Source organism: Populus trichocarpa, chromosome 13, assembly GCF_000002775.5.
Source record: "Populus trichocarpa isolate Nisqually-1 chromosome 13, P.trichocarpa_v4.1, whole genome shotgun sequence".
Taxonomy (NCBI): domain Eukaryota; kingdom Viridiplantae; phylum Streptophyta; class Magnoliopsida; order Malpighiales; family Salicaceae; genus Populus; species Populus trichocarpa.
This window is the reverse complement of record NC_037297.2, coordinates 13,559,420-13,584,409: the sequence shown is the minus strand read 5'-3', so window position 1 is coordinate 13,584,409 and position 24,990 is coordinate 13,559,420. Positions and strand designations below refer to the sequence as shown.

The 24,990-nt window shown below is 34.9% G+C and overlaps 3 protein-coding genes across 4 annotated transcripts; all 3 read right to left on the bottom strand.

Moving 5' to 3' along the window:
* Positions 1-32: 32 nt before the first annotated feature.
* LOC18104606 (uncharacterized) lies at positions 33-910 on the bottom strand. Its single transcript, XM_006376397.3, has 2 exons — positions 568-910; positions 33-376 (listed from the first exon to the last, which is right to left on the bottom strand). The coding sequence occupies exons 1-2, from the start codon at positions 723-725 to the stop codon at positions 145-147; spliced, it is 390 nt and encodes a 129-aa protein (XP_006376459.1). The 5' UTR covers positions 726-910; the 3' UTR covers positions 33-144.
* A 521-nt stretch (positions 911-1,431) lies between these two features.
* LOC18104605 (60S ribosomal protein L5) lies at positions 1,432-4,395 on the bottom strand. Its single transcript, XM_006376396.3, has 9 exons — positions 4,251-4,395; positions 3,972-4,041; positions 3,761-3,852; positions 3,239-3,365; positions 3,062-3,141; positions 2,823-2,939; positions 2,250-2,384; positions 1,937-2,106; positions 1,432-1,745 (listed from the first exon to the last, which is right to left on the bottom strand). The coding sequence occupies exons 1-9, from the start codon at positions 4,251-4,253 to the stop codon at positions 1,646-1,648; spliced, it is 894 nt and encodes a 297-aa protein (XP_006376458.2). The 5' UTR covers positions 4,254-4,395; the 3' UTR covers positions 1,432-1,645.
* Positions 4,396-9,019: 4,624 nt separating this feature from the next.
* LOC18104604 (probable phosphoinositide phosphatase SAC9) lies at positions 9,020-23,730 on the bottom strand. Of its 2 annotated transcripts, XM_006376395.3 has the most exons (14): positions 23,605-23,730; positions 23,344-23,374; positions 22,003-22,601; positions 21,050-21,182; positions 19,340-20,556; positions 18,577-18,684; positions 18,252-18,422; positions 17,488-17,730; positions 16,058-16,537; positions 13,788-14,564; positions 12,939-13,136; positions 10,695-11,150; positions 10,368-10,598; positions 9,020-9,458 (listed from the first exon to the last, which is right to left on the bottom strand). In XM_006376395.3, exons 2-14 carry the CDS (start codon positions 23,354-23,356, stop codon positions 9,180-9,182), a joined length of 4,905 nt encoding a protein of 1,634 aa, XP_006376457.3. In that variant the 5' UTR covers positions 23,357-23,374; positions 23,605-23,730; the 3' UTR covers positions 9,020-9,179. The 2 variants fall into 2 exon arrangements, with proteins under 2 accessions (XP_006376457.3, XP_024439047.2); XM_024583279.2 differs by lacking the exons at positions 23,344-23,374; positions 23,605-23,730 and having other exon boundaries at positions 21,050-21,172; positions 22,003-22,208.
* Positions 23,731-24,990: the final 1,260 nt, after the last annotated feature.

Sequence of the window (24,990 nt, the reverse complement as noted above, 5' to 3'; positions counted from 1 at the left end):
CTATACACTACATACAATAATTCATGGTGACATATCAACTCAAACATGCTAAATAATATTATTTAGAGTTCACATTTTCCTCTCGACTCGGAAAATTTTGTAGAGGAATGTTAAACAATTACAAAAGTGGGCAATTTTATATTGCTATTCAGATGGTTCGTTTACTGCCTTTCCTTTCTCTCTTATTCTGGCCACCTCTTCTTTCATAGCTTCTTTCCTCTTCTTGCTAGCTAGTACTTTTGCTTGCAAACCGCTTATACTAGGGTCCTTTTTCTCCCCTGGTGGTGGAGGTGGTGGCCTTCTGGCTGCTGCATTTGCATTCCAGCCACCGATGTTCAAACCCGTCAGAGCACCAGCCAAGCCCAATGCTATTGTCCTGCATCATGACGGCAGGAACCCCCATCACATTTGGCTAAACGTATTAGCAAACTCATGTCTTGAGTATTCAGTTACAGTTGCATGTAATTTGGAAGTCATTACACCAGATTCATCATAGCTCGTGGTATATAGAAAACATAGATTCATCAACATTATACTATGGCCTAAAATCAAAAGAAAGATACCCACCTGCGATGGACAAGTTTGTTATCTGAAAATGGCTTGGAATCTCCATGGCAAGCCCTCACTCTTTGAAACCCTGGAGATGGAACAGGCGATGTCTTCTTAGATTTGGCTACAGTAGGTCTTGCTGTGGTAGCTGGTGTTATGTAAAGTGAATGAGCCATGACTCTATCTCAGGGGATTGTCTGAATAGAAAAAAGAAAATTGGACAGACAAATTATCTGGTCAATCGTGATATGGCATGAAACCATAGGTGGATAGTATTTTGAGCTCTAGTTGTATTGGGAAATGGATATCCATTGGATGATACTAGATAAGCTTCATTGTTGTGCTTTATGTGGACCCATTTTGTTGCTGTTTTTATAGCTTTGATATCCCGCTGTATAGCTCTGGCATGTGGCCATCTGCTAATAAAAACAGCAAAATAAGGGGGGCTTAAAATCGGCACCACGGTATATTTCTTGCAGTTGGGGGTCAATTTCTAAGAGCGAAATGAGATCGGGATTCTACAAGACATAGTTACGATACTTAGAAAACCCTTGACGACTCACCCTCTATTCCTAGGTAGATTTCGCTGATGCCCTAAATTAACTTCAGTCTCAGAAAAAAGTTGCTCCGCTTAACACTTGTTCAACGATTTTAAAAGCTTTAGGCATTTGATTTCTATTGTACTTTCTGGTATTAAGCCAACAAATAACCTCCTGTTCAGTTCAGCCATAAATATTCGTGCACCTCAGATTTCGGTCTGATCTAAAAACAATTAAGTAGGGGATCTCTATCTCATCATTCCAGCTAATCACCAGCATATGATCTGGAATTGAATTTCTACTACAATCAACGCAATCAGAGCATTTAGCCAAAGCAAATGTATTAAAATGCAATGTCAAAATTGAAAATGCATTCCATATCAAGCTAAAAATTTCAAGATCTTGTAAACTGAGAAGGTTGTTGTACTTCAGGCGACACAAAAGGCTGCAATAAACAGAATTAACTTTAAAGACATAACTAGGTTTCAAGTAACAACTCAAAGTAGTAGACTGCCACAGAAAATCGACATCGGAGCTTAATTGATGGGTGAATGTTTTCACTCGTCATCTTCATCATCAGCAGCTGAGTTGAAGGTATTCAATCGCTCAACCAACTTCTCTTTCCTTTCCTCGTAGGTTAGCTTCTTCAAGTTATACCTGAATACACCAACAAAATCAATGCTAATGAAAATGTGTAAACGTGTAGCTCCATGCAAAAATGGCATGAGAAGCTGAACGAGTGAAATACACAGGCAAAATCATGCTGGTGATTGCAATAAATACACTGGTTGAAGATATAAACACAAATGAAAATAAGCATTATAGTATTCAACAAAATAGCAACCAACCTCTTGTGCTCCTTGAGTGGCTCCTTCTCTGATTTCTTGGTTGTTGGATCTGCACGAATAGCAGCATGAACCTTCTTGTACAATGCCTCCATACAATCAGCATCAATTTCTCTCTTGAGGTACTCACTAAAGTGAGACTGGTATTTCTCAGGTTCATCCTCCATCAAAGTCTGGGGTGAAGAAACGCAAACTAAACATTCAAGAACCATAATACAAAATATACAAGCACAATTTCTGATTGACGCAGTTTTATGATGCTGAAACAACAAGATGAGGAAAAGTTAAAGTGTTAATTTCAACTAGCCAGTATTACCCTCATGTATGCTGCAACATGTCCACCATAAATATATTTCCGGTGAACTTCAGCATCGAGCTGCTTATTGTCCTTTCCAAAGCCAGCAAACCTCTTTTCACTGTGAGGAATATCCAAACCACCATCAAGAGCTCCCTATAACAGCAAACAGCACGAATTAATTAAATGAAAAACATCAAAGCACGATTCAACTACCATGAATAAATGATGATGTGCACTCACATGTATAACATTGAAATTCAAAGAGACTAAATGACTATCCTGAACTACAAATACAAAAAGCAAACAGCCAAGGGCATAAAATATTTACTTCATGGAAAGGAAAACAAAGGTCCATCCATCAAAATGGATGGTATACTGAAAATGTCAACTGCAACTTCTAATCAAATAAAACCAATGAGAGCAATATTTCAAATATAATTGCATTAACACATTTTCCACATAATTGATAAAATTGACTGCATGAAATCTTTAAATAAATATTATACTATAGTGATAAAATATTTTATGAGAGAAAACTCTCAGAACACAAATTATGACAAAGGGGGATTTGGATAGCATATCTTAATATACCTTGAGAGCACCAAAGACACGATTTCCAGTTGTAGTTCTGACTAACCCAACATCAAGTAGGGCACGAAATGGCCTCCTGGTGTCAGCTGGTTCAACTGAGAAATCCTCGCCAGTGGCCTAATACCCAAGATCTTAGTCAAAAACTTCTTGTAACACTCATTTTTTAAGTAAATAGTATGATAAAAAATAATAAAGTCAGTTTCATCAATGAATAAGGATCCTTTATCCTGAGAGTATACCTCAACATTGCCCTCATATTCCTCATCCATCTCAAGCATTTTCAACAAGCGGCGAGCCAAGAGAAGTCCGGTACAGTAAGCTGATCAGGTTTCCAAATAAGCAAAAGGTTAGAGCCATGTGTGTATCAAGGAAGCTCACATATTGAGGAAGCTCATAGTTCTCAGCTAAATAATTACCTGCTGCATAGTTTGTAAGACCAACTTCAAGCCCATATCGAGGAAGTTCATGAGCATAAGCAGAAGCAAGGACAGTATCTCCAGTAATGCTAGCTGATGTTATTTGTGCAACAATGTCCTTGTTGCTCTAAATACAAGATGTTAAGGAGCCAAACCTATGAAACACAATCTAAGACATGAAGTTCTTTTCCAAATTCCATGTTGAGCAGGAGCAGACACCTACACCTATAAAATAAACAGACTTTCATGCAAGTACATTCACATGCCACTATCTTAAGACCTAATGATGCAATTCAGAGACAAAAGGACTCATTTCATGTCAACACCATGCACAATTCATACCCATATTTAAATGAAAATGCAGATTGGCCCACTTACGATACCCAGTATTCTACTTCAACAGTTACAAAATACAGTAAATAAAGAACCCAAGAAAAGGTGGCTAACCAGCAAAAAAAACACAGTAATAATACATATATATATATATATATCACAACACGTTAAAAAACATACGAAGGATACAAATCGGACAACAAATCGATACTTGGGCGTATTGTACTTGTTCTTGTCCTGATTAATCAGTCGAATCCTAGCCCTGTAGTCAGTCTTCCCCTCTACAACAAACAATTCCCATCCATTTATCAATAAAGCAAAAAAAACAACAAAAAACATTAAAGCAAACGAACTTTATCAACACACTATATCTAATAAACAAAAAAGTGACAATCTTTACCTCTTCTTCTCTTAAACTTGACTTGAAACCTCTTGGAGTAGGCCTTAGATTTCTGAGCCTTCGCATAGGCCTATCCAAACAACAACAGAAACAAACAAATTAGCAAAAACCAATTTCAACAAATACAAAAAAAATACATAATCACTACTTAATTCCAAGTTTAAGCGGAAAAAAAAAAGATATTTCAATAAAAATCGTAGCTTTTTAAGTCTAATAAAATGGAATCCAGGAAACAGTTTGACGCGTTATGTAGTTGAAAGCTATGGTTTTGAGTGTTACCATTGTTGGAGCTTGATCTGTTAGAGGGGGACGAGGGGGAGGAGGGGGAGACGGCTAATAGGGTTTGAAAGAGAGTGGAACTTATAAAGGAGCTTGAATTATAAACCCTAGTGACTGGCCTCTGGGTCTTGAAATGGACGGCTGGGATTGGATTATTTTTAGGCAGCTAGGGTTTCGTTGATTTTAATGGTGTTTCGGTCATTTCGGTAGCCCGTTCATGAATACAAAAGCCCAAATCTGTTTTTGATGGGTCCATAATCAATAAAAATCATTGAAATGAAATTATAGATGGGTTTGCCTTTGCCGTCGAAATTTTTTTAAGCAAATAGAAGTATTTATATAATGCAACCGAAATTTAAATGCCTGCTATGTGTGTGTCCAATCAAATATTTTTAGATATTAGATTATTTTTCATGTTATGATGCAAGTTGGATATTTCTTTTAAATTTAAAAACATTTGTTAATATGTTTTTTTAATATAAAAAAATTTAAACAATATAAAAATTAATTTGGTTTGATTTGGTCGACTTAGCAGGTTTAAAAATAACACAGACGTCCGATAAAAATATAGTTTGAATAAAAAAATCAAGACGATATATTTTTTTAAAATATTAAAACGATAACATATTAGATTGACTCAGATCAACTCAAGTTAACTTGCTAAGTTCATTACCTAGCTCCTACCTTGATAATCCAATAAAAAAAAATATTAAATTCAATTCTCAATAAACTCAATGTTTAAGAATGAAATTAAAAAAAAAATCCAACTACAAACAATAGTTGAGTTAACTCGGGTTAACCTCTGAAATCTAGGTCATGAAACTAGGATAACCCCATAGAAAGTAAATTGAAAAAAATTATGAAACTTAATTCTCAATTAACCTAATGATGAATAATAAAATTAAAAAAAAAAGATAAAAAAAAAAAAAACAATTGAGTCATGATACTAGAATAACCTCATAGAATGCAAACTGAAATAAATTATAAAATCTAATTACCAATTAACTCAATATTAAATAATAAAATTGAAAAAATAAATCCAACTAAAATAGAATAAAAAGATGAGTCAAATGGCCTAACCCACGACTTAGATTATAAAACCGTGATAACCCCATAAAAAGCAAATCAAAAATAAAATTATGAAACTCAATTCTCAATCAACCCAATGTTGAAGGATTAAATTGAAAAAAAAAATTACACGGGTCAACCCGGGTCAGGATCAAAATAACTCCATAAAAAGCAAATTAAAATATTTATAAACTCCAATTATCAATCGATCTAATATTGAATGATATGATTGAAAAAAAAAATTAGAAAAAAAGCCTAAAAATAACCATAGTTAACACGGGCTAACCTAAAAAACTCGTGACTCAGGTCATAAGACGTGATAACTCTATAGAAAGCAAATCAAAATAAATTATAAAGTTAAGTACTTAGTAAATCTAATGTTGAAGGATGAAATTAAAAACAAAAAAATAGGTTCGAAATTACAAAAAATGTCAATAAATTTGGGGACAAGGTGAAAAAAGATTGGGTACTTCATTGTTCATTTCTACAGTGAAATGTCAAGGTCTTTCAATATATGTTAAAAAAAAATTATTCAAGCATTGCCAACATATTTTATAGTAGTAATGTTGTTATATGATTAAGGCAACAAAATACCTAAAATTGGGTGAATTAGGTGTTCCATTAATAAATAAAAATTTTGCAATCAATTCAATTAAACACACTAAGCAACAATATAATTAAATTCAATAAAGCAAATAGTTAAGGGATATAAATTCAAACTTGATTTATAACGTAGTTTAGTAAGCCTGCATCCACACCTCAAGCACCAAACCGAACTTGAGTATTGTATTCTTTTACTAATTCATGTTCAAGATTACAATTGTCGCTTGATGAATCCATACTAAGATTTTACACCACTCAAAGATATTTCCTCTCCAGGATTTTTCCTCACTTGATGAATCCATACTAAGATTTTTATAACTTGAAGATATGTCATCTTCAAGTTTTTTTTTTATGAAATTCTTTCATCAATACCAAGAGTTTTACCTAACTCACAAAGTATTACAAAGATGATTTTGCTCATAACAAAACTCTCTTAAAGAGTAGATGATACAATTTAAAGTCTATTATCTCTATACCTCATTTAGATAATTTGAAGGTATCTAAATATATTGAGAATGAAAATAAATACTCTATTGCTAAAATATAAAGGTTCAATTTAGCACAAACTTAAATTATGACAAGATTGATAATTTATTGTTTGTTTATTTCTTAAAACAGCTTCTATAATATGTATGTTCAAAATTCTCTTTCATTTTAGCAAGAATGAGAGTTATTTATAAGTTTTCAAAACAAACTAGTTGTTTTTAGCCGTTGGAATCTCACTGACGACTAAAACGGTCAACCAATTCAAATTAATCAAGCTAATTGGTCGACCAGTTCAACTTAAATTCTATTTTTTTACAATTTGAACCTGGTGAATCTTGAACCGGTTAATCGATTCTACATGCATGCACAATGAAGTGTGTATGTTCATTTTAATTGTGCTATCAAGATAAGATATAAAGATTTACACATTGCACTAAAATGAATACTTAATTCTAAGTTCTCGCTTACTTTTTTCCTGGATTTCTTTCCATTTTGCTTGTTGATATGTTTTTCGAGTAAACTTGTTTAAACTAATTCTCAACAAGATAATATTAGTCATTTTTTCATTCAATTATTATAATCAAAACATACAAGAATGTGACTCAAAGGTCAACAAGTAGGACAATTTTTAATTAACAACTCAAAACTCGGCTCAGCTAGTCAACCTTGAAATCTTTCATCTTAAATTATTACTTAACTTGATTTCCAAATTAAATCATGGGGGAATTAACCTAATATAACTCAGTCGACTAGACAGTCGAAAAGGCAATCTAGATGACCGATAAAAATGTGACTTGACTTTAAAAGATTTCAAGATAATTTAATTTTTAAATACTGAGACAACAATATATTGGATTGATCTAGGTCGATACACCAACTTGCCACCCAGTTCATAGGACTAGGTGGATTTAATAAGCTTGTTTTTTTAAAAATTATTTTTTATTTAATTACATGATAGCAGAAAAAAAAAACAATCATAACAAAGCAATCGAATAAAATAAAATATTAAAAAAATGTGATGGATTGCGCATAAAAAAATTTCTAATAACATTTCTATTATCTTACTCGAGAACAAAGCAGAATCAAGCGAGATTTAATAAAATAATATCAAAAATATATTATTAATTAACTTAATATTTTTTTTAAAAATAACATATATAATATATTTGAAATTTATTAATTTTTAAGAAAATAAATTATTTTAAAAAAAAAAAACACGCAAGCCATATGAAAAAAAGCCAAGATGCAAGGGGCTGCCAACTAGGCCTGTGCCTAGGTTTTTTTCTTCTCCACGTCATTTTTTTATATAAAAAAAAATTAACGACATGTCATCTGCAAACTCAATTTTTTTTCCCACCAAATAGGTCGCTGGAAAATTGATTTAGGTGTTTTTTCACCTAAATATACCCATGTAACCTCAAAAAACCAATTCCTCAACTTAAGAAACCCCAAGAATTGTTAAAAAAATACTATTTCTCATCCATAATCTACTTTTTTTAGCAACTTGAAAACCCAAATCTCAATGAAACTTTTATCACAAAGAGGGACACTTTCACACCAAATTTCATCGTTTTTGTCATCGAAACACGATCAATTGACCTATCTCTCTCTCATCCATCATTTCTGAATGACTCTTTTTCTCATCTTTCTCAGACTCAGAGACTAAAACATTAACAAAATAAAGTTTTGTACTATATCGTTCAATTGCAAAATTAAAGGGACTAAAAAGCAAAATTTAAAAATATCCTAAGGCAAAAGTAAGCAAAAAGGCGCCAGTACAATTTTTTTTTTTTTAAAGGGAGCTTCTATATTTTATTTGTTTTAATTTTTGTCCTCTCTTTTCAATTCTTTTTAAATAATAAAATCATTTTATTTTTGTGAAATTAAGCATCAACCCAAAGATATTTGTTTTAGATCGAGACAAACACATATAAATTAGATCGAAATAAATTTTTAACCCCAAATCTCAATAAACATTATATTAAATAATAAAATTGAAAAGAAATAATATACAGACAAAAAGAAAGGGGGCAAGAGTTGACACCACACTTTTTAAAAAATAAAAGAGTCACAATTTTTTTTTGTTTCAATTTTGGTCTTTTTATTTTCAATCTTTTGCAACAATCAAATCATTTTTTTTTGGGTGAAATCAAGCACCAATCCGGAATATTATTTTAAGACCACAATAATTATATAAAAAATAAATTAAAATAAATTATTAATTTAAAATTCCCATCAATACAATAAATAAAACCACTCTGTAATCCACAATGTTATATACGAGGGGAGTAATGTTTTCTCCACACGCCTTATTTATTTTTTAATTTCGTACTAATGTGTGTTTCTAAAGTTTAGTTGTAGGAAATCAATATTTAAATAATACTAGTTTGTTTTGAAACAAAAACAAGTGTATTAAAGAAAATTGTTTTGTTTTTTAATGCATCTTACTTTTAACCAAAAGCATAGTGAGAGAGAATCAGAAAAGAAACATGAAGCCTAAAACTTGAAATCTAAGGAAGATGGAGATGGAGATACCAATCAAATGGGAAAATTCGAAATCTTAAAGCAAAGAATTGCTGTACTATTGCAAAATTTATCTGGGGCGAGGGCTATTATGATTCCCAAGAACCAATTATATTATTGCATCAATGAATATATCACCACTATTACATTTTCCTAATATACAACAAACAAAAATGGTAAAAATTAAATAGCAACCAAAAAACAACCACCATCAATTCTCAAACCTTCTCCTCGTGCATGAATGATTATTCAAATTGCAGAAAGGCTAGCCCATTTCCCAAGTTCATAAGGATCAGCAAAGTAATATAACTTAATTCTGTTTGCCAGAGACAACCCTGCTGCCAGTGAAGTTCTTGTACTGGAGTCGTCCACCTCTGCTGGGTCGTCTGTGAATGCTGTAACATCCCCTAAAAGTTTGATCGAAACCATTCGGGTTTGTATTTGTCTGGGAAAATCAAAGTACATTGCAGTTCCAGCCTTGGCTTCTGGTAGTCGGTATTCACCAATGATAACCATGTTGTTTGGTTCCTGTATAATTATTGTTTTAGTTGATCGCTCAGCAAAGATTCTAGTAACTTCAAGACCAGACTTGTATTAATTTAATTATATATCTGAATGAGTGTGCAATAAAAGGAAAGAGCAAAGTAAAGCAATCATAAATAAATGCAATAAGCTCAGGCTTTTGAATTTATCTAATTTCCAGTTCAATGGTTTGTCCAACATCTTGACTTCATCACATGGGTATTCAATTATTACCCGGTTCTTAATATTCAGACTATTCAAGCAATCATATTTTAAAAATTGTTTTGGTTGAAATAAGTGATCATAAGCTCTGATTTCCACCCTCTCCCTCCAAAGTTTCAAGGAGCGCTTTGGTACAGAATATTATAATGTCAATGGCTACATAAGTCACTTATTCCTCTCAACATGACCCTAGCAAGCATAAAGTAAGTGAACAATCCAAATCTTAAAATGCTAAAGATAGGTTGTTTCTGTAATGAGTACATTCTATTAGCATATAGTTAGGATCAGATAATGTTAGGCCAGGATTTATTGTTTGTAGGGTAGAATTCTTATTTTACGGGATAGATAAAACATAAAAGTTGTTTTTTCAATTATTAATGATGTTTTTGTGTGGCTTTCAAGGTCTTTTGACAACATCACAGTTGCTCCATTCAGAAGCCAACCCTTTCTGGTAGGATGAAAGGACCGGATAAAGATGTAAAATGAAAAGGGTAGGGAAATAAATGCTATTTCTTGGTCAGAATAAGAATAGTGAAGGAAGCAAAAAAACCCCAGAATCTGTTGAAAAATGGCGGCACTCTATTTCCTCCATAGAGTTAGGGTTAGTGGGGTTTTTAGTTGCTGCTGCCTACTTGCATTTCAAACATCAATCAATAATACTAGTTAAAATAAAGCTGGCATGACAGATGATACCTGGAGTGCAGATACTTGTAAATACAGCACAGCAGGAGAGATGTGCCTGTCTTCTAAAAATGTGACTGATGTATCCCATATATCAATATCTGAATATGGAGAATGGCTAACTCGAGGCTTAATTGCACTGAAAGCATCTAGGCGAAATCCAGCAAGCAAAGGAGAAGCAGGAGGCAAATACTGTTCCAAGACAAGATCATTGTCGAAGAGTCTCTCGACCTCAATTGGAACCTGGAAGACAAAGTGAGGGTTAATTGACAAATATCCCTGGCACAGGTTTCAAGATTAATCTGGAGTTAAAAATTGGCCAAGCAAACAGTTTTGCACCTTGAATCTACTCAGTTGTGGAGCCCTATCAAGCCAGCTATTGAAATTCATCTGATCAGGGCTTTGCGATGTAAGCCCCGTCTCGTTTTTCACTGGAGTTCCCGCTACTAGAATTCTTCGGGCATGAAGACATGGATCATTTTCAACTGCTCCACCAAAAGAGGCACGTCGATTTGCTTGTGCAAATGGGTTTTCATCAAGGGACAAAAGATTGAAGTCTTTCTCAAAATTAACAGAACTTGACCCATGTCGCTGAAGTCGCAGTGTTATCCAAATGATTCGACATCTAACAGGATTCTTAAAGGTAAATTTCACATGCCTAGGTACTTTATCCTCTGCACCTGACTTTTCTGGTCCATAAATTTCTGAGGAAGATGTGGCCAAGGACTGGACATCCCATTTTCCCATGCATGACCTTTCTTCCTTCTGTATTTTATTGCTGGCCCAGATTTGAACCTGTAGTAACAATAGAAGAGAACTTGTCAAAAGCTGTCTAATTTCTCTAAGCTAGTTGTTGACTGAGTTAGGTCTTTCCAAGTCTAGGCCTCCTCAATTTCATGCATTTAAGAGTTAATGAGCTAAAGCCATATTGCAATTCCTGATTTGAGAGTCCTGTTCTATTTTTAATTTATAATGGGTAAGGAAGCAAACAAATGGATGCTTGTTACTAGAGGCTAAAGGTAGCATCCCTTGATAGGCTGTCTATGGCATGTGCACACACAATGAAAGCGAGGACTATAATAGTATGTCATACAGAATACAAAAGTTGAGTACAACTGACTTTATAATTGTATCAAAACAATTCCAAGCAAAAAGGACCATCAGGACACAGTATGATGCAGGCAAAACTAAACAGCAAAATCCGCCCCCATCTCAACCAACAGAAGGACATGGGTACAGCAAGGCCATGAGCAGTGGTCCAGTTACATCGCAATATTGTTTGTTACAGATATGGTAATATGGCAACTTATTGCGATCTATCTCTGGGAAACAATCTCCAATTTAATGATAGCAATCCAAAAACTAGCGCAAATGATTAGGTATTCAAGATCCAGATAAAAGAGAACTAGCAAATCTGTTAACCCAAGCAAACTATAGTCATAACAGGAACCCATCACCCCAAGACAGGCACAGATATCAGTATTTATTTAATGCCAAAAACACCTAGTCACAACAAGAGACGATTTCTAAAGACTTTGGACGCACATCAAACCAAACAGGTGCTAACATGCTAGCTTCTGAAGAAAAACATTGCCCAGTCTCCAGTAAAACTATTTGCCAAAGGACAACAATGAAGCTGCTTAAGAGCAAAAACAAACACAAGCCCGCACAGGTACACGCATTTTAGTATTAATGTTAGAGCCTTCATAGCTTTATGATGTGAGGGAAAAGTTAAATTTCAATTTTCAAAGCCAAGCACTTGGTTCCACCTGACTATCTATCTCTCATCAATCATAATAGCAAGTACCTCTAACAAATCTTCAAAGTTAAGAGTACAAAATACAGTGTCTGCAGCATGTGCTTAAATCACTTCAACTCAGGCGTGTTATCAAGCTTCGACAAACTTCTGTTAAAAAACTGACCCTTGAATGTGCTTATAGGACTTCAACTCAGGTGTGTTTTAACTGAAACAAACTTTGTTTCGAAAACAGACCCTAATTTTATTTACCGGAAACCATGTAAACAGATGAAAAATCATCACATGCAGGGCTTTTGTGGAGGAAAAAAAACAGTACTTTTACAAACTTCAAGCGCAAAAGATAGCACATTGAAATTCATTGATTTAAAGAGTGTCCTGCACTTCAAGTGCATTTTCCAAGCCTATCACCTGTGACTAAAGAATTGAAAGTCAAGGAAACTTTTTCCAAGCTGAATACCATGAGAGAATTGAAATTCATTGATTTAAAGAGTGTCCTGCACTTCAAGTGCATTTTGCAAGCCTATCACCTGTGACTAAAGAATTTAAAGTCAAGGAAACTTTTTCCAAGCTGAATACCAAGAGACAATCAGGGACTGTTTACATGGCAGGAAAGCATACTCTTTTAATGCTAAATAAGGATTTTGAGAAGATTTTTTCCATTCAAGCTCAAAATTGACCGAATGAAGATGGTAACATCTGACTGGCATTACATGCTCATTTAGTGATATAGGGTTTTGAAACTCGCGCGCGCACGCTGAAGAACATATATACACCATTCATCTACTCCCTAATCTAACTAACAGAGAAGGGACAGGAGCACTCACTGTGGGAGCATCAGTTACAGAATAGCCACAGGGACTAACAAGCAAGATAACTCCACTGACATCAGAGAGGGTGCCAAGAACAATAACAAAATCAACAGAGGTGACAGTTGGAGGAGCTTTCCAGTATGACTGCCGTGATCCAGAACTCAATGGAGAAAGTAATGACAAAAATGGTGCTGAATCTTTTGCTGTTTCAACCTACACAACATAATCAATTGTCAAAAACCAAGAAAAATTTGGAGAAAAGAATTTAAACCATGTCAAGAAAAAAGCTACTTAAATAAATAGAATCATCATCAAAGAGTGAAAAATGGATATAACTTTTGTGTGGCTTTAAATCCTTGGTCATGCACATCAGGCTCTCTATTATTTTATGTATTTCTTTTCTTCTTTTTGTTTGATTGTAGGTCTAGAGAGATGGGAGGAGAGGGATGTCATGGCAGGCACATGGAAAACTAAGATAGGGAAAGTGAGGCAGAAGAAGGAGAATGTATCCCACTCAAAAGAGTTAGCAAACTACTACGGCCGATTATGAGACATGGTCTAAGACATAAAAATTCTGTCAGATAGAAAAGGCAATGAAGACATACAGATGATAGATTGAATCCAGAACATAAAAAGAAACTAAGTTAGTAGATTGAATCTAGTTAGGAGTAGAAATAACTCCATTAGGTATATTTCTTGTGAAATTCAAACATAAAGACAGATAAGGATACACAGTAAGTATCATGGAAATATTTAGCAGACTAATTTGACAGGCCACTCAAATGCTACAGGAAAAGAACAAAATGAGAAGAAAATAATATGATATGTACTGAAAAATGAATTTGATACAAGTCAAGTGCATACCAAGTGTAAGAAACTAGCGAATGGAAATTCAGCAAGTGATTCCAGCCCAGAAAGCAAATGGTGTAGGATCCCAACAGTTTGCTGATTATTAGAAGACTGACTTTTTTCAGGAACAAAGTCCCTCAAGGAAGACCCTACAACCTGGTCCAAAGCCTTACACGCAGCCCTATTGGAACGGTCTCTTCTTCGCAAGCTAATCAGAACCCTTATATAGTCTAATATCAAAGCATGGAGTACTATATCACTGCAACATTGTTTACAAACAACACTATCCAGTGTTACAGAACGATTAGTGGAGCTGTCACCCTCCCCTGAGTTATTGAGCAAAAGAGCTCCTCTCCCAGCACAGCAAACTTTACAAACATTTCTTTTGCACTCAGAACACGGCAAGATAGATTTTGACGCTCCCACAGAAGAAACTGCAGAGGGTGCAAGTGCAGGTGCTGTTGTTTCAGCACGCACGTCACACATGCCCCCAGAACAGTGGTCCCCAATTCCATTAACATTCCAGAAATCTACCACATTATTGTCAACAGTCCCAAGACCAATAGAAGCATTAAGTTTGTCTTCCAGAGAAGCTTGTCCAAGCAAAGCAAGGGCATTTGAAACTTTACACAACCTATCCACATATGATTCATCCATCAAAACATTTGGATTTATCATAGCAGGATCAATTCCAAATGGTAGCAAAGCTCTATCCCTTTCAGCAGCAGAAAGATTAAGCCGGAGTCTTTCAATTTCAAGCCTCATAGCTTCCACAAAGTTCAATTTTTTTCCCTGCAAATTTGTTTTGAATTAATTAGGAGCAGTCACTTTATTGAGTCAATAAATCAAAACTTATTAGCTGACCATCTTGAGGAAATGTAAAGGAAGAAAATTTATGCAATTTAAGGACATAGCCATTACAATAAGTTAAATGGAGGTAATTTCACTCCTGTAGTAATGTTTCTTATCTGAATGAAATACTGCAATTCAGTTGATCATGTAATAGCCTGGGTTTGACACTTGGGATCATGTAGAGTTTACAATTAGGAAAAGTTTTTGACGCTATGCCAAGGAGAAACATTATCACCCTAAGACAAAAAATGGCCTGTAAACAAGAAACTGATAAAGCTCTAAAAATGCACATTAAATTCATATCTAACTGCTTCGCTAATGGTTTTGCTTCTTCAAATACTCTGCTATTTCACATAAGTCGTCCCACAACCCAATGCTAAAAGCTACAAATTCCTCTCAACATCAGTATGCTTTTCATGTGTGGTTGTGTAGTCAGATGGAGAGACCAGAGAAAGGGCCTTGAAGCAAAGCATGCTGTTTTATCTGAGTATTACAGCTATTGTATAGTACAAGACCTGCACTGAGATTGAGCTCAAATATCAGGCATCATACAAAAATTTCAATTTAGGGTTCCATTTTTTGCATCAACATGTCTCAAATTTCACGTCTTACATTTTTAAGTTTATCAGATCATATCCTCAAATTCTCAAAGGGTTTTGGTATGAGCTTATTATGATTTTTCTTCTTCTACAGGAGACATTTTTTCTACTTAATTATCTCCCTGTTTTTCTCTTTTTTGTTATTTACTATCTCCACTCTCTCCTCTCTGAATGAGCTAGGGTTTTTCGTATTCCGTTTCCATAATCAGGTACATTGCTGTCACCTTACCTCACCAATCAATCAATAATGCTCGCCGTCTTCTTGATCATCATCGTTTGAGGAATTCGATCTGTCATTTCTTCTGCTCTGTATACTGTTCTCAATCCTGCTCTTTGTTTACTGTGTTCCTTTAATTAGCTCACAACTACCTCTCACATACAGATTTCTACGAATCCTTTAAAATTCTTTACCAAACTCTACAACAAAAGTTAAGCAGGCACATTTCTCCAACCTATCTGACATTGATAAGTATGCTTTTTTTGCTTGGAAATAAAAGAAGTCCCTTAAAATCAAAGCTCAAGGAATAACCAATTTTTTTTGTAAGTGATCTTTTCAGAGAATCCCACATCCACCCAGTTTGGAGTTTGTTTCCAAACACCATTGGGTCTTTCCCCATCTAATAGCTTTTGCAGTGGTTTTTAGGTTCTCCTAAATTTTTTCACAGGATATGATGAAATACTAAAAGTGGCTACAACTACACCAACATAGAATGAACACACCAGGCATTTGATCAACCCAAAAAAAAAATGATCAGTAGACAAAAGGACATTTTTGAATAAGAAAGAAGGATGCAAGAACATAGCAAATGAAAGAAAACACGAGCAGCAGCATACCATTTGTGGCCCTGCAAATAATTTTAGACAGTTGATGTACTTCTGGGCACTGCTATCTTGTGATGAAGAGAGCTTATCATCAGCTACGGTACCGCGATGTTCAGTTACAGCTTGGTCCAAAAAACCAAGCAAGTCATTTTCCTCATGTAGATTGTTTTGGGTTACTGTTTGCGAAAGAGGATGAGAAAACATGTTGTCACTCCCCTCATGTACATCGTACTGCATCACTGGTTGAGAAAGAGGATCAGAAAACATGTCATCTCCAGTCAAAAGATCAAGCCAGTTTGTAGAATCACTTTTTTGAATTGATGGGGTTATATCATTGGATAGAGAAGCGCTGGAAAATGGATTGGTTTCGGTACTGGACAGGAATAGGTTGGATTCCTCATGAGTTTTTTTGGCAAGTTCAGTTATTCTTGCACCAGGGCCTTCATTGCTGAATACTCCTCTCCATGGAAGAGAAACTCCAAGGATCTCTACCTGTGAGAAAATGTAATACAGCATCATTGTCCATTAACAATTAAAGCAAACCCGGGACACTGGAGAAAGTTAATTAACAGAATAAGCAAGGAAAGTAAGGAGAAAAATCCTTTGATGGAAGACACTTTCAAATGAATGTCCTGGGAAAACATGGCTCCACTATCCACAGCTCCATGGCATGGACAAATAATGGAAAGAAGAACGTGCAAAATAAATGAAGGAAAACATGTTTCAACTATCCACAGCTCCATGGCATGGACAAATAATGGAAAGAAAAATGTGCAAAATAAATGAAAATTTTCTACTTTTGTGGAAGCCAAAAGTGCTTCTCCAGCACATTAACCAACCCAATAACTCTATGACACTACCAGAACTTGCTTAAGAAAAGCTAATTCTAAGTAGTACAGGTGAAGCAGTAAAAGGCCCAAGGGCATCAGCGAGTTTGATCATCACACCAGGGCATCTAACTAGTATAGCTCCTTGAGAGCATGAAACTTTAATTCTTTTAGTCAACTTGAATGTTCCAAATGTATGCATTCATGTGAAACATGCATCTAGCTCAATGGGGATATTTTTGAAACTGTCATCACGAAATTTTAACTTTCATCTCTCTCCAGCTATAATTTCTCTCAATAATCAATTTTCTCTTATCTATAAAAAAATCTCCCCAGCCAGTCATGTCCTGATGCATTTATTTCTGTAGAGAAACAAAGAAAGTCATCCTCCGAGAATATCATAGTACAGAAGTCCTACAAACAATTCAAAAGCAGATTCTAGAGAATGGCAAGTCCGTTTACTATCAAGTTTTCATCTATGAAGTCTCAGAGCAAGGCAATGCATGTCACCATGTCTAGCTTAAAAAACAATAGCATGACCAAGCAATAATATTAACATGAAACGGGATGAACATGAATTAGATCGAGAAATATTCATGAAAAAATGGTTTTCACCTCGCCAAGCGTCAGAGGACTCCTTCCAGAAACAGCTGGATAAAATGTAATTGCCACTATACGAGTTAGGAAGTCCAGCTCTCCCTCTGGTTCTTCAAACTCATACAAAAATGGCAAGGTTGATGTATTATGAGCGTGAAGGCGTGCACCAGCTCCAGTAACAGCCATATCCTCAGCATTAATTGGTCCTGGCAAGGGTATCAAAAGGTTTGTCCCCTTTACACACTGAGGTATGGAAGCACCCTGTAAAGAAAGTCCAAAGTAAGACTAGGAACTATAGGAGATTCTGTTATGTCCATATGAACATGCATGCTTTCCTTTTGCATCTAGGTGTGCATATATATATATATATATATAGCTTTTCCTTTCTTTGGCTGGGTAGCATATAGTGCATGTTTGTAATAAACTAAAGTAGCCTCCAAATGTTTAGAGATAAATACAGAGTTACTGGTACCCAAGTAGACAGCAGACAACATGTCTTCCATCAGATCACACACCAAACGTTTTCCACTTCAAGCTCAAGAATACCGAATAACTAGCCCTTATTCCATCTATAATCTATTTCATGATGTAAAAACCTTAAACCAACATGCAGGAAAAGAAAAAAGCATAAAAAGGAAGAGCAATGATCTATCCATGGCCCTTCAACATATTGTATTCATTAATCAAGACCATATTTTTACATAGAAAAAAAAAACTATTCACAAGGTGCATTTATCAATGTAGCGGTTAAGAAGCACTCTGTATAAGCATATACTACAGACCTCCACAACTAGTTTAAGCCCATCTAGGTAGCGTCCCGTCCTCACATCAACAGTTGATGGGTAAGTGGAATCATCTGCCCCATGAGATAGTGTTAGAAGAAGCTGACAGACGTGGCAAGGCTCACCAAGATAGATAAAAAGTTCAGCCACATCTGCACCTTGTGGGCAAACCTGTTAGATGAATGATGCATGAAGTTAAACACGGTTTATAACGAATGTGAACAAAAAAAAGTCGAAGAAAAGTTTCCAACTTGTGAGTTGAACCACTTCAAAACTCGCTTACTAATTCCATGCAAAGACTAAGCAAAATAAAAAAGGCAATTACCCATATCAAGTCTTTTCTCTTGAAACTCAGAAGACTGGACCCACCATTGGAACTTGGAGTGATGTTGGGGACTGGCTTAAGAAAGAAACCGGAAGGTCGAGAAGGAACCTGGAATGATTCGCGCATTACATACTCGAAGTAAACAGCTATCTTCAATATCTACTTAGACCAAAGGTCCGCATATATCAATCACCTTATTTCATGTCAATACAATAGTCAAGAGGTAATATGATACAACAGGATGTTGAGTTTGAAATACAGCAAAATTGAGTAATTGATGAGCTGATTGACAGGAATCTTGGCAACAAAACATAAATCTGGTATTTGAATTCCAGAAACGTTTTCAACACAAATCTTAAGGTAAAAAAGAATGATAAGGCAAAGCAATAAATGCGTATCTCACTAGTCATACATGATAGCCCATTAAGACATCAGAACAAAAGGGTAAATATCTAATAATATAGTAACCAAAAATCCATGCAACTATGTTTAGAAAGGTTTCCGAACTTTACACTCAATTTGTCTTAGTGAGCTCAAGTAAAAAAAAAAAGATATGAAATGCATTAAAATTAAAGAAAATGGATTCAATAATTGGGGTCAATGGAAAGTATGGCATGCAAAATGGAGCTAACCAACCAAGTGACTTTATGGTACTATGAAATTGGTCTTGCTGCATTGATAGAGCAAAATATTTATATAAGAAACACAGCTTGTGATAAGGAATCCCAGAATAAGTAGCTGATATAGAGAATACAGAACATACATTTAGAGGTTGAACTGGAACTGATGGAAGATGCTTGAAAAGTCTCAATCCAAGAAACATCTCCAACTGCTTCTGACGAGAGCTATCTACAAGTACATTTTTATATCTTCTCTGTAAAGTGATTTGAAAATTTTGAGCTACAGAAAACTGTTTAAATTTTCCTGCTTCTTCATTGAATATGCTAAGAATTTGACTGTGCATAGCTTTAGAACCCGTATAAAGTGTTGCATGGATATCACCAGCAAGAAGGAAAAGATTAGCCAGCTGAGATAGAGGAGATAAAATTGTTGAACTCTTGAACTCCTCAAATGACATGTCAAATCTCTTCCAAGGTTTATCTGGACATGGATGCTTCCATGTTGTAGTTCTAGTGTTGTGATCAATATAATATGTTTTCCCTGTGACAGCATCAGATCGTTTCTCCCAGCCTGGTGGCAATGGAGCTGTATATCCGCCATAGTTATTGACTGACTGATAACCATATGTCAAATCACTATCAAGTGATATGGCCAACCTCCTGCATTGCTCCACAAAACATTGTAGAGCGCCAAAATAACTAGCAGCATTGGTTCTATCCAAGGAATCTGCACAGTTAAAACGGAGGACTCCATTTTGATGTGATCTTAAGCAGAAGGCACCTGCAAAATCATCAGTATAGATGATTTCACCCCTGCAATCATTAAGTCTTTGTCGTGAAGGTAAATAATCCCCTTCAGAAATGCCAACAGCCACAGTGGGTGCTTTGAGAAGTTTCCACAGTCCTTCAATTGTTTGTTGTTCACCGTTTAGTTTTACACTGGCATGCCAATCATAATTTATAAGATGTATTCGCGTATAGGGAAGTTTTCCAGTTGATTTTATATAGCTTAAAGATTTCTCAAAATGATGAACTAGAAGAGCTTCTGACTTTCCTGTTCCATTCCTAAGCAAGTTGATGCATGCAATTAGAACAGAAGGTTTTTTCTTCTGACCTTCCCCAACAGCTATATCAGAACTGCGAGCATCATATCGTTTACTCAACCTCTGATAGTACTGTGAGCTTCCTTTATAAGGTTCCCGATCTGAAACATAAATCTCTGCTTCTGCAGCAGTCATCTTCAATTCTGCACCCCACCAAATTGGAATCGTTCCTCGTCTCCAAATGTATGTGTTGAAAGGAACACTCTGACCAGTCCTCTTTGGCACCCATACAAGTTGCTCACATTCCACTTCATTTCCTGTTCATTTGATCAATTATGCAAAACTCATTTCAAAATCATGCCCAACTAAGATAAGAGAAAGAAGTAATAAAATGAACAACGTAAATGATTTAGAAATCAAATAGAAACATAAATAAATATATGCAATAACATTGTTATTCATACATGAGAAGGGGTCTGGAGTAATAATGACTTCTTCAACAGATATAACCAGATAAATATATGCATCTTAAACCAATTCATTTCTCTATTGCTCATTGTTCTATGATGATACTTTATTTCTACAAAATAGGAACCATGGCCCAGAGAAGCCAGTATACGCCAAACAGGTGTATATAAAAAATTTAGTAAATGGTTGTTATTTATGAACAGTAAAAAAAAATAAGAGGACAGAAAATGTGAAACACAAACAAATCAAAACCAATGCCATCAATCAACCAAAACGCATAACCTAGGGAATTTCAACAAGAAAAATGGCATCAGATTCCAAGAGATATTTTGGTCATCTAACCTGTGCTAAAACATGAATTTATCCCCCTCGCCAAGTATCGAGTACCAGGATGCAGTCTACTACGGCGAGCTGTTAGAGCAACGATCCCTTCTAACTGCCCTGAGCTTCCAAAACTTCGACATTCTGCAAAGCCCTATACATTAATATCAACCAAACAGTATCAAATATAAATTTTATGTTGTAGCCATGATATTACTCCTCTTAAGATAGAATAAGAATCCAGTGCAAGGTAAATCATTGCGAGCAAGGAATAGAGAGTGGTAACCAGAGGAAGACTAGAAACTGGAAGCACATGGATAGTTACGACAGTGGAATTTCCTCTGGTTAACACAACTGAACCAACTCAAAAAATAATGATGTTTAAATGGACTGTACAATATTTTTTTTTTCCAATCATGATGTTGACAAGAAAATGTTTAAAGAATTTTAAGAGTTAAAATAGTGCCAACAAAACCAAACACTGTTCAGCTTGTTTGAATCAGTTTGATTCCAATGGTCAATGGATCACTCTTGGTTGAAAACTTGAAAACAGAAAGTCATTTAAATTGGTTTCCTCTGGAGAAATTATAACCTGATATGCTCAATTACAGGCATTATAGCCCACAAGCATGGCATTGGGGATAGCTGGACTAAATTCAGTGGTTAGGGAGACCATAACAGTAGTTAAAACAATACCAAAATCCAATCCAGACATTCTGTCCTCAATTCTTCATGGATGAACCTGAGATGTCACACCTCAAGGAAAAGAATTCATTCTCCATTGCTTAGGTTTCTACCTGGGAGCCAACAAGCTCACTCATAAGCTTTTAGCCTTACTCTCTTTCATTCAATAATTTATTGTCACTTAACATCACAAGTGTGCAAGTGCAGACTAAACATCAAGAATGACAACTTTTAAAATATTTGACAATCAGATACGTGTTAGTAATAAGACACTGAGCACAAAGCAAAACCTGCAGGAGTGTGACACAGTGCTCTGGAAGCCCGATGTTTTTGAAAGGCATTGAAAACCATCCATTCCAAACAAATTCATCATCGGGATTTTCCAAGGGCATACGACTTGGAAAAGGTCGAGTGATATCTCTTGTCTCGCAGAAGTAGTGCTTCCCATCAATGTCAAGCTCAGTTAACTCTAGAACACTTTTCACCTCCCCTTTACCCTGCTGCTGAGGGTTTTGAAGAGATATTTTGATCCATTGGCTCTCTGTTACTGTATACACGGATCCTCCACCAGGCAAATTTGGAATGCTGGCAGTCAACTTTGTAGCTACAAGAAGCAGCCCAAAGCTTCCTAAGGCAGCATATCCTAATATCGCCTTCGCATTTGTAGTACTCCTACAAAGCCATCGTGATCCATTTGTAATGTAATTTAAAGCTTCATCTTCAGATTTAAAGACATCAAAACCTAACTTCCCACTGAATCGAAGCAACCCTGTTGTTGGGTCAACATATATCACTTGAGTATCAGTTCTAGAAGACAAGCTGGCAATAATGTAAACTTCACCACTATCCAGGGTTGCAACAACCACAGATGTGAGTCTTGAACCACCAACTGCAGTAAAAACCAAGGAGCAAAAATGCATGTAAATATTGGCTAAACTAAGGTAAAAGCAGATGCATTCCCTATTAAAATTAATCTTCCTCTAAGCAGACAGCCAAACTGAATTTTGTTGGTCATATAAGAACAGAGAAAAAAAAAATATGAAACAAATTGACATCAGAAATGACTGAAGAGCTCCAAGAAATGTCTATCATCAATCATTTTTCCATCGATATGGTATAATTACGATTGTGGGTCTTGCAATCCATATACCATATGTCCCTTACACCCTCTCTATAGTCATTCATCACCGAAACCTAGATTAACCAGAAAAACCCCAGTGGCCACTTAAAAATGCATTAATCTAGTTCTCGAATTGACACTAAAATGACAAAACTACTGATAATGCATTATTCCCTACATATGATAACCCTAAAAATGATCATCGATTTCGTGATCTATACACTCCATGATCCATCCGACAAGTTGTTTATCAACAAAAACTAAATGAAAGAGTCGAGTCGAATTCAGCGTAACAGTACATATCCAAGTGATCCCATAAAAAAGACGCATTCATCATCTAATTCTCCAGGCCACGTAACTACCTAAAGAAAACTCTCGCGTGCATTAGCAAGAAAGCTACACAACGTCGCCGGTGTTCTAGCTAGCCCTCCCATTGAAACATGATGATAATAATAATAATAATAATAATAATAATAATAATAAAGCTAATGCAAGGGCTCTGTATGCTCACCGGGTGATTCCATGCGCCCTTAATCAATAACCTGGTGATCAAATGCCAAAAAATAACTCAAATAATTATAAAATATATGCAAAATCGCAATTTTAAAAAAGAAATGCGCTAAAATATCAGCAGATCGGAAACCGTTAAGATCTGAATTAAGAGATCTACAAGCACTAACAACTGCTTTTTCCATTTCAAGAACGCTTAAATCACCTAATATTTCAATGCGCGAGTTTTTAGAGATAGAAAGTAGAGAGAGAAAGAGCTTACCAGAACGGAAATTCTGAAGCTTTGAAAAAGAACGCGAGAGAGAGAGAGGAGAAAATCGTGGAATAGTGAAGAAAACTAGATAAAGCATATTGGCTTTATTCAGGAAGTCACACATGAGTCCCCAAGTTATCCATTCATTTCCAATTGAGTTTTTAAACTATTTTTGTTTTCAATTAAGTACTTAAAGTTTTCCGTTAAAAGCGCTTATTTTATGCAATAACAGGAGGCTCAGTTTGGTTGGTACGTATAATTTTGATTTTTTAAATTATTGTTTATTATTATATCCAGGGGTGAGAAAAAAACTGAAAAATCGATTAAATCAGAAAAAAAATAACCGAAAAACCAAATTATGAAAAAAAACTGATATAACTGATTATAATTTTTAAAAAACCGACCGGTTCGGTTTGGTTTTGGTTTTATAAACCTGAAACCGAAAACTGAACCGAACCCAAACCAGAAAAAAATGGAGCCAAACTGGAAAAAATCGAGTCAAACCGGAAAAACCAAGCAAATCCGAACCAAACCGGAACCGATCGGTTTGAACCGGTTTCGGTTCGGTTTTTAAAAAAACCGGTTTCGTTACTTTTTTTTATAAAAACCGAACCGAAAATGACCACCCCTAATTATAACTATATACTTTATCCTCACTTTGTTAGGGGTTAGATTTTTTTTTAATAAAAAAATTTATATATAGAATTTTTTGAAATGTTTTTGTAGTTAAAAAAATTTTAAATGAAAATAAAAAAATTTATGAATACATGATGTAATCAAATAAATTGAAAAATACATCTGTTAATAAATAAAAAAAATCATAAACGATAACTAAAATCAAAATTGAAAAAATCAAGAAATAGTTGTAGATCAAAATATTTAATTTTGTAAGACATGGTATTTTCCCCGTTATGTTTGCTAAATTTATTTGTTAAAATAATTTTTTTATTCAATCAAATAAAAATAGACACACATTAAATTGATTGAGTAAAATAAAAGTAAAAAAATATCATGTAAGGCTGCACATATTAGAAATATTATCATAAAATGATTTTTTTGTTTCAAAAAACAAAATTCATTTATACAAAAGATAAAAACAAAATTATAATATCATTTAAATAGACTCTTTGAATAAAATAAAATAGAGAATGGATATTGATCTAAATATAGATAAATGAGATTTGAAAAATAAAAACATAAAAAAGAAGCTTTGATTGAAAAAAAATAGAAAAAAAAAGCCAGGCACTGCTGAGCCTGACGCGCCAGCCCAGCCCACGTCGACCCATTTTGATATGGCCCGATGCAACCGGACCCTTTTTTTTTGTTATTGTATATGGGGCGGATGACATATCGTCGTTCCTAAATTTTTTTTTAAAAAATAATAAGATAACATGT

What these genes read in the sequence shown, in the direction of transcription:
- LOC18104606 (XM_006376397.3), bottom strand. Translation starts at nt 725, where the DNA reads ATGGCTCATTCACTTTACATAACACCAGCTACCACAGCAAGACCTACT. An exon ending in AACAAACTTGTCCATCGCAG is followed by an intron (nt 377 to 567) that starts GTGGGTATCTTT and finishes GTCATGATGCAG; the next exon opens with GACAATAGCATTGGGCTTGG.
- LOC18104605 (XM_006376396.3), bottom strand. An exon ending in AATATGAGGGCAATGTTGAG is followed by an intron (nt 2,940 to 3,061) that starts GTATACTCTCAG and finishes CTTGGGTATTAG; the next exon opens with GCCACTGGCGAGGATTTCTC. An exon ending in GTGTCTTTGGTGCTCTCAAG is followed by an intron (nt 2,385 to 2,822) that starts GTATATTAAGAT and finishes TTGCTGTTATAG; the next exon opens with GGAGCTCTTGATGGTGGTTT.
- LOC18104604 (XM_006376395.3), bottom strand. An exon ending in AGAGAAAAGACTTGATATGG is followed by an intron (nt 18,423 to 18,576) that starts GTAATTGCCTTT and finishes TTCATCTAACAG; the next exon opens with GTTTGCCCACAAGGTGCAGA. An exon ending in TCGCTAGTTTCTTACACTTG is followed by an intron (nt 13,137 to 13,787) that starts GTATGCACTTGA and finishes TATGTTGTGTAG; the next exon opens with GTTGAAACAGCAAAAGATTC.